General features: G+C 40.6%; 1 protein-coding gene across 9 annotated transcripts in view; it reads left to right on the top strand.

Moving 5' to 3' along the window:
• Positions 1–3,037: 3,037 nt before the first annotated feature.
• LOC107269643 (paired box protein Pax-6) overlaps positions 3,038–9,694 on the top strand; it is a 54,847-nt gene continuing 48,190 nt past the window's right edge. For 4 of the 9 annotated variants that reach the window (XR_003060238.1, XM_015743744.2, XM_025086960.1 and 1 more), the window contains exons 1-2: positions 3,038–3,796; positions 8,430–8,553. Coding sequence is in view for 8 of the 9 variants with exons in the window: in XM_015743744.2 (XP_015599230.1) it covers positions 8,541–8,553 (13 nt within the window). In the remaining variant the exon portion in view is untranslated. The other 5 variants (XM_025086958.1, XM_025086959.1, XM_025086956.1 and 2 more) reach the window with 5 other exon arrangements.

Below are 9,694 nucleotides of genomic sequence, written 5' to 3'. Positions count from 1 at the left end.
AAAAAATATTGTTTAATTGACAAAATTACGTAATATCTGATTAACTATGCTTTGACTTTTAATACGAGCAGTGACTTTTTTTCAAAAATAAATTTCTTTATTTTTTTCCGAGCTGATCATTTATATCGATCCTTCTTGGTAAGAGTTGCCAGTATCCGTAAGGTTGAATAAAATTAAAATGAAAACCGGTTGTCCGGGCAATCCTTAGTGGTAGGACAGGGATATCGTGTAAGCCGCCTGTTGCATGCTGCCCAAGTGACGTCACGGACAGGATCACAAGCAGTCTGTATAGTGGGGCAAAGGAGGGTGGTTTTTTAACGTAGTGGGGGTAGCACGGTTTTTGATTGGTTGGCGTGTACGTAGATGGGAGTGGCTAACCTGTCCCCACCCAATAATAAACAAGCAACCTCTAACGTTAATTTGTTTTGTCCTGGCGGAATGACTCTCACCTGTGTACAGGGCTTAAGTTTCCACCTTGTCTACCCTTATTGAAGTCTCCAAAAGTCTTGTGACCGATGAAAATGTCTAAATGCATTTAAATCCTATACTTCGAATCCCATCGTACCTCTTTGCATTACCATTGAATTATATCTACCCTCTTTTTCTTTTCTATATATAAAGCGAAAAATAACATATCCTTATTATCACTGTACATATCGGCCTAATAATCCAACTTGTAATTTTTCCGTATTAAAATTAACAAGCTCTGACCTTGTTACGGTGTTTTCCAAAAACAATCATAAATTCTACTACAGCTTTGTCGTGGCATGATTATTGAAGTAAATTACGTTGTGTTTTCAATAAAAAATTTTTCCATTCTCCTCTCGCGCCGTGCTTCGCTTTCACGGCGGGAAGTGGAACAAACTCTTGTAAATATTGATACATTTTTGCGCAACTATCCCAACCGCACTTGTTGATCTTCCCGTGTGCCGTGTATGTTCAAGTGTCGATAGAATAATTAAAGAACAGACCTTGTCGGGCTATAAGTCGTCAACGGAGGGTAACGACCATTGTGACGCAACCTTTAAGTCGATCATTTCGAAAATCCCGCCGCTGCGTGAACACTGCATTGTTCGGTGTCTGCACAGCGCGTGGGAGATAGAGAGGAAATAAGAAAAATTTATTATTCTGCTACATTAAACTATGGCTGATAAACGTATTAATCGTATTAAACTTAAGATTGATTAACATAATTTTCCATTACGATAATCAATAAAAGAGGCTTAAAAGTTCAGGCCTTGCATACATATCTAAATTTTGTTTATTCTATACGGTAAAGAAATTTTGGTTGAATTTTTTTTAATACATTTTTTTGACTCACATTCTTTTTTATTTTATTTATTTCACACAGTTTTCACTGCTTCCGTGCGCGATGGTATATTTTCAATAATAATGATAATAGAGTTAATTAGTATACGTTAAATATCGGCTGATATAAGTAATGATAATAGATGTATAGATGTATCTTGTAATGTTACTATCTCGGATTTCATTGCAGAATAGTGCATAAGGCTACGTGTTATATTGGCATCTGTTAATGAGTGATCGATATCGATCTTTATCGATTTAATAATTAATATCTAAACGGTATGCGAATACTTGGAAGTAAGGGAACAACTTGACCTTGGCTGATTCACGCGTAGCTGGGCTAACGTAAAATCGAAACGCGTTACTTCCACCGCGTGGATCTCCTAAAGCCGGGTTTACATTGCGACTTCGAGACTCGGAATAAAGTAAGTACCTAATCCAGTCGAAACGACCGCCGAGCACGTGTAAACGTCACTTTTTTTTATATTAACGAAATATATATATATACAGTTGAATACGAGTACGCAAGCGATCTAAAAAGTGGGGGTGTAATATTTTTGGGAAATTTTGAAATCTTTTCGGAGCGTATACATGTATATTGAATATTCATAAAAATAGGATGAATAATTTTTTTTTCTAAGTTATGATTTTTTTCTAATATTTTTAAATGCTCCCCGAGATGCTACGACTTTATTAGGGGTGGTTCCGGGAACAATGAGGGATGCTGCGTGAAACTGACTTAGGATATGCGTGAGGGAGAGCGTAGAGCCACGCACAAGTGACAAGGGGATGCAACTACCCCCGTAGTAAGGGAAAATCGCGAAGGGTGACTCACCCGTGGCGCACTCTGGCGTACATAACACCCAGTGTCACCCTTCGCGTGACTAGATACCATTTTGCACAAAGAGGACAAACGCCAATTATATTTTAATATCCAGTGAAGGAGACGCTCGGGCGAATTTTCACAAATAAAAAAATTCCTTCGCCATGTTCCTAGGCAGGGCGACCCCCCTCGCCCTTTCTGCCCTGAGACTAGTTTTAATCAGCGACCCTCGCGATTTCATCCCTAAATCGAAAACTTGAAAATGTCCTCCCCCCCCCCCATACCCAATGCGAACACGACAAAGGAAGCAAAGATTAATCTCAACCCTATAGGGTTGCTACTATAGTAGCAACCAACATTTGAGTTTAAAAAAGAAGAGATAATATTTTCAAAAAGAAAAGTTACCCCATTCATGAATTTAGTAAAAAACTATCTTGACATAACCCGCTATATATACAAAAACCCTAAAAATGAGCAAGTATTAAATTTGAAAATTCCAGCAGCAATTCGAAAAATAAAATTTTTGAAAATTTCCAAAAAAAATTGCTAGATCGTCTTTAGTCATTTCATCCCGTCATTCGTCGGCACCCTCACGCGACGGCTGACGGTCTCCCTCTGTCGGTAATTTGCGGCAGTTTCAGGAAACAACCCCTAAATTCGTGGCGCATGCGCAGAATCTATCTCGGTAGCGCCCCCAAATGGGCCTTCCGCTCCGTTGAGCATTTCCACCATTCAGAATCGATGATGTCACGACGCGGAGCTTGCCTCCCCACCATGCGGCACGTTACGGTGGTGGGGATGGCCAAGTCACCCTCTGATTGGCCAACCGGTTCTACACCCCACCCCACTACCCAGAATCACTCGTAGCATCCAACGAGAGTGGTCGGGACACAGGGTGATCGCAAGATCCTGCATGCCAGCAACCCCAGTCTCTCTATGCGTGTCCAACCTCTCCAGCATCCCAGGCAGCACAGTAGCTGTTGGATTTACCTAAACGTGCCAAAACGCCACGCGTCCTCATACCGAGCAGCACGCAATCGCCACGGACTTATATTTTTTTTTTCACGGGTCCGCGAATCATCCCTTGATTAAATAAATACGTGGACCAGTCTAGACCCCAACAGACAAGCTGTCAAACACTGTATGGGAATTGCGGGAGGGCGAACGAAAAAAAAAGACCTCAGGACCTTGTGACATAACACGGAGAACGGTGAAATTTGTCAATCACGCAGCGAAAAGCACCGGTCGTTTGAAGCTACCGATACGGGAGAGAGACAATTTTGAAAAAAAATTTCAAAAAGAGAGAGAGAGACTATACGCGGGAATTTCCTTCGTCTTCTGCTTACAGGCGAACATTGAACGAAATTTTAGGGACTCGATATCAACGGGGCATCTGATACAGGGTCGTTTTTACAAAGTGCAATAAGGATACGGAAGGCCGAAGGTCCGTAAGGATTCTTATGATCTAATACGGTGTCTGTTATTTTTTTTTTTCAAATTCCGAGGATCAAGTTCGGTTTTGATCCTTGCGTGTGTGAGACTGTAACTAATACATATATAGAATAGGACTGTGATTTTGTTTGTTCTGTGACGAGGATCCTTGTTCAGTGTTGTTTTAATTGCCAGTGGAAAAGGAGCTTAGCCGTCGGCCGTCGGGAGCAATTGGTACGTCACGTGGCTATTACTATTTACTACCTACTCCAATATATATACATACATATATAAACAACTTTACTAAACTATGTAGAACATCGATTCACTATTAATTAAGTGTACCCACTAATTGGATAAACAAAATCAAAGATTCCAATAGACACAAAGTCATTTTTACTTACCCTACTTATTACTCATTAGACATATATATATATATGTATATAATATTAATTCACCCTTAATTATCTTGTTAACCAACTCTTAATTAAATAAATCAAATAAAAATCCAAGCGCGGTATACAAAGTTGCCCCCCTCCAATAGTAAATAAATTAATAATCAAATTCTCGATCACCCAGTAGATTGATTACCGAGAATAATTCGCTAATTAAAAATTCTACTTGCAAATGGCAGCTTAATTAAATTGCAATAATTTCCATTATCAGTAATGCACGGGCGATCGTTGCCACATACGACACTCGAGTTATCAGCTCCAATTAAATTGAATCCTTAACGAGTCAGGGTATACATATAATGCAGATACCGGGACAAGGATAAAAAGAAAAATATAGGTATAGCTAACACGAAAGGGCGAAACGTAACGCGGAGGTGGCAATTGATGACATAGAAAACTTCCTTTGAAGCAATAATTACAATAACAACCCTTTCACCAGCGTGTAGCCATTGACAGATTTATACCAGCCAATCCAGCCGCGCGCAATTTAAACGCCCGTTCTATGCGCTGTAAGCGGATCATTTTTATCAATGTTCAAAGGGAGGCCTCGTCCAATCGCAACTTAAGGGTGTTAGTTGAGGGAATGATGCAAATTAAACACGCGATATTAACACCTTGCGGAATCGGCTAAACAAACACGGCTCGGTTTGTTTCTTTCTGTACTGGCTTAATATCCATGGCTGTTTGTGTGTATATATATATATATGTATATATATATACAAAGGCGTATTATATGTGTGTATATATATAGGTAAGGATTTAATGCAGCTTACCGAACAATACACCCCTACACTTCGAATGCTGCCTGTGATTGAATAGTGCTCTCCCATCCGTATTTCTCTTCACTCTCTCTCTCTCTCTCTCTTCATCGCCAACATTCTCCTTCGGTTATTATCTCGCTCTCTCGTTTCCCTTGCCTCTCTCCATTGAACGCACTACGCTCTATCCCACACCTACTCCACGTTATTATGCCGTAATTAGGCAATAGACTATGATTCGCCCTGTAAAATCTTACTCAATGCCAGAGGCAGCGTTCTGTATTTATTATACCATTGGAACATGCAGGGAACTATGGTGAATGGTTTGCAGCACAAGTGTTGGACGCCCCATGGAGATCCGACGCATTGGGTCCCTTTAGATTTTTACTCGTACGCAGCAAGCTCTTACTCGATTGTAAGGTACTTTTGGATGGTACTGTTAACGTTGCGTATGAATTTAATGGTTTGTCAAATTTGGAATATTTTTTGACACGGTGATAAGGAGGCTCACGATAGGTAATTTTTGGGGTTTGTAATTTAGAGGATTTTGCTTTTTTTTTTGGAGGGTTACGTCAGGTCCGCGGTTTGAAGTATTTTTTTGGAGTACATAGATGGGTCGTGGTGTGATTTTTTTAGGTTGCCTGATTGGTACTATGTTTTTTTGGTCGAGGTACAAGAAATTTCTGAATATTGAAAATTACACCGTGCACGCATAGTAAATTTTGTTGGCGAGAATCGCGTCGTTCCGGCGACAAACAACCGTAGTCAGCCGCTGGTCTGAATCTTTATGTGCACAACGACCATGTGAAATGAGCTTTTCTTTTGGAATTAGCCGTCGACCCATTGTTCGTGCGCATCCCCACGTGGCGACCGCGGGTCGCATTTTCATAATTAGAGAGATACGCCAACCCGCTGTGTGAACATGGAGTTGGGTTAAGTATAGAGAGGTTGAGTCTTTTTTTTCTTTTTTAAGGGTGTCGCTGCACGTAGGGACGGATTCTCGGCTCTTGAGGCTCAGTGCGAATTTACAAGGCTGCGATATTCGCGCGCGGGACCCGTTCAATTTAATTTTCAACGACGAACCGTCGCGGTCCCTACTGCATTGTGTATTGCGGTGGTAATGGCTTCCATATCCGTGTTATCCTTTAGATTTCCGGTGAAATGCAGTTAATGGTCTCGTTTCGGAATCGCTAAAGTAACGGCGATAGCGACGATAGCAGCAGCGACGAATCCAGTACTGCCAACTGTCTACATCTATTTGTCCACAGGGATCTTTGTTGTAAACAACCCGGCTTGTATAATAACTTTGACGCCATTACCAACCGCCTGGCGTTAATTAAGTATGCATTTGGTCAAAACAAAATTACCCCTTTTTTTATCACCCAATCCCATTTTTTTTCTTTCTTGCTGCGTATTCGCCTCAAGCGTGGATTCAACGTGTGGTACAGGTTGCTGAAAAAGTTTTACGATTCCTAATATACTATTACCATGGCACCCCCTTATTTCTTTATGCATTGCTTCTAGAACGTCAAAATAACAAGTTTGATACCCGAAATGCAGCCAGTTCATAGAGACAGTAATTCACGTGGGTGATTGATCGATTGATTAATCGATTACGTTTATCTGCCAAGACTCCGCGAGCCAAATGGCATCTTCGTATATGTACATTCCGTACATTTCGCTTTTCTTTCAGTTTCACAATTTCGAGTTACATTTGCTTACGTTCTACCTGGTCCAATTGTCTCTTCCTATCAGGATACCCAAACTGTGGAGATTCTTCTAATCAGCAGATATGAACAACGAGGACAGAAGATATGAAGAGGAAGACAGTCGACTCACAGTCTAATCGTTGTCATTTAAGCATATCCTCCAAGTTTGTCATTCCTCACGTGTAATTGTTACGTTTACCCAGCAGTAATCGGATAGTGTCTCTTTAAAATAGATATTTGTGTAGCTGTCGCTTAAATGCAGGTAGACCTGAGGTAATCTTGAGTTCATTCGAAAGGGGGTCCCCCTTGTAGCTTTATCGTTACGTATAGGAACGATCTACCATGTGCCTCGGTACGGAAATTTGGCCTAAGAAGGGAAATCGATTTTATTCACTTAGAGTGGTAGACAGAGTAGTAAAAAAAATGTAATTTTTACTACATTTTCATTTTCTTCACTCTTTTTTGTCGAGAATTGTCTGCTTGAAATATTATTTTATTTATTCCTGTAATGAGGTTAATATTCCGTTTTCTCATTAATTGCTTATTTTATCCAATCAATTTATCATTATCGGTGTCGTACATGGATCTGACAAAATTTGTCCAGATTTCTTGTACGCTTATCAAGTGACACCCGAGGAAATATAAATCGACAGCTTGCTCTCTTGCTGACACAAGCTAGTGAAAATCTTGTTTGCACCCAGTCAAGCATAATCCGCAATAATCCTCTTGCACAATACGCGACGCTACAGAACGTGGCGAATATACAGAGATGGCGCCGTGGTATAACAACCGTGAAAAGTGCCAAGTCTATATATTTTTTAGAGTCTATGTCTTACAGCCGTATCGCTGTACATATAGCGTCTGCTAACAAGGCTGGTTTTTGTGTTGACTTTATCGTGCGAAGACGACAAATTTATTTTACCCGGTGCGACGTAACGCGAGTGAAAATGCCGTGCAGCGTATTTTGAATTTTATTATTTTTTTTTTTCACGAAACACCCTGTATATATCAACAGCGCGTAGTAGACCTCCCTTCGGGCACTAATTATCGCACTTAGTACCCCACTTCTCCTGTAGGGTGTACCGCGGCTCTGGCTGCCTGTAGGCACTGGAGGGCGTTACATTCGCTAGTAGTTTGCATCTTCCCAAGAGCCAGGCAAGGTAATTGCGACACTTCACGGCCTTCGATGTTGCGGTTTTCAACGAGCGACGCTGTTGCACGACATCGACGTATCGTTTGGTTATGAGCGTCGCGACGGAACTCCTCGTGGATCTATCGCCTTAATTTACTCGACTGGATCAATCGGAACGGAAGGAAACGATATGTAAAAAAAATAGACGCTACATCTTCGCAAAGTTTACCCAACAATTATTTTCATTGATAACAATTTTTTTATTAATATCAAAATCTTTTATCAATATACGTAATGAGTGGGAAGATTTTTTTAATATGTAAACAAAATTTTTTCAACACTCCTACATTGTTTTGTCAAGGCAACTTTTCGCAAATTAAATTTTTATTATTTATACGCGAAACAAACTTTTGAAATGTTTTTTTTTTTTTGAATTGGCTTACTCCGCTAATGACTCGCTGACCGATTTATCAGTCGCACCTGTACCGCTCTGTATTCCTATGAAATTGACACAGGTGTAAGAGTCGCGCACACGTGGTGTCATTATCTGTGAATACCGGAGAGAGGATGTCGCTATTACAATGTTAAATCGTTTTAGACACCTAGCATTTGGTATGTGTATAAGGCAATATTCTGTTTTCTTATTTTCAATGAAAAAAAATTGGTCGTTTAAAAAGCGTTAGGCAGTCTTACGGCACGGTCGTAACGCGTTTGAGTCAGTGAGATATATATATATATATACAATTTTAATGACAGTATCCAATCGATAATAGGATATATCAATACTTTATATATTGATTGATTTTTTTTCAGTGACCGGAAGTGTCGAAAGGCCTGAAGATTTTGCCTTCGCAGCAGTTGGGCGCAGCGGTCGCTCCATGGCCGGGCGCCACCGGCCTCCTAGCCTCCGTCACGGCTGACGATATGGCGCACAAGGGTGAGTCATATTTTTTATACAAATATATACATATTTTAATTTATTTATTACGGAATAAAGTTATATACCCGTATGATATATCGAGATTAAACTCTCTTTAGGTAGGCAATAGAATTCCCCACGTAATGTAAAATACATGTGTCAGATACGAACGAGTATATGACTCCGATGGTGATAGACGTGAATGTGTGTGTGTATTATAATAGACATAATATATATAGGTATATCATTTCTTTCATCTCAGTCATTGCTCCAATACCGTATATCATTTTCCAATCCGGCATTCGATTACGACGGACCATATCACGGTCGATTATGATAAAAGCCGTATGGGCCCGGACCCCATCCGGTACGTATAGGATCGCATAAAGAGCATAAAAGTTAATGCGGTTCTCGATGGCTGCCGAATAGCCGTGGAATTCCTAAGGATATCGGATTCCTTTGGAAACAGGGAAAAAAATAAAACGTCAGTGACCACCGTATGTAACAAAAAATAATGATAGTACCAGACAAAATTAAGGGTGTGATGAAAAAATATTTTTCGGAATATTTCACTCTGTACCACAGCATCCATCGGCGTCAAATATGTAAAAGTGTCTCGAGTGATGAGCAGCAGAGAGATTCTGTAGGATTCGAAGATAGGATAATAAAGTATAAAATTACAGATCACTCTGTACACTGATAACACAGATAATGAATTATCTAAGGTTAAGCGCAAGAGAAAAAAAATGATTGCTTCTTCGTTCCCGACTGTACCACAGCATCAATTGCGTGTCAACTGTCAAGTGTCAACTGCGTAATACAGTAACCAAATACAGTACAGTACTAGATGTAACATGTACGTGGCTAAGGGTTGAAAAAAAAAGGTTCCAATATCCTGTCAAAGGATAGAAAATTCAAAAAGGGATGCTTCCACGCCATGCGTTAAGAGGGTATGAAACGTCGTCCGCGTGTCCGATACTCTAAGGGTTGGTTGGACGCCGAGATAGGGGATGGTGGGCGATGGCGTTGCCGCGCCACGCCGGGACATTCGGCGGATGGCGAAGGCGTTTAACCCCATTAGTCCTGAATGGAATCTCCCTCTCTTAGTCTCTTACTGGTGAGGGTCGCGAAGGAGAGAGAGAGAGAGAGAGAGAGAGAG

This window comes from Cephus cinctus, unplaced genomic scaffold, assembly GCF_000341935.2.
Source record: "Cephus cinctus unplaced genomic scaffold, Ccin1 Ccin1_scaffold0682, whole genome shotgun sequence".
Classification (NCBI taxonomy): domain Eukaryota; kingdom Metazoa; phylum Arthropoda; class Insecta; order Hymenoptera; family Cephidae; genus Cephus; species Cephus cinctus.
Note: the sequence above shows the minus strand (reverse complement) of the source record. Positions and strands in the feature narration are given on the sequence as shown.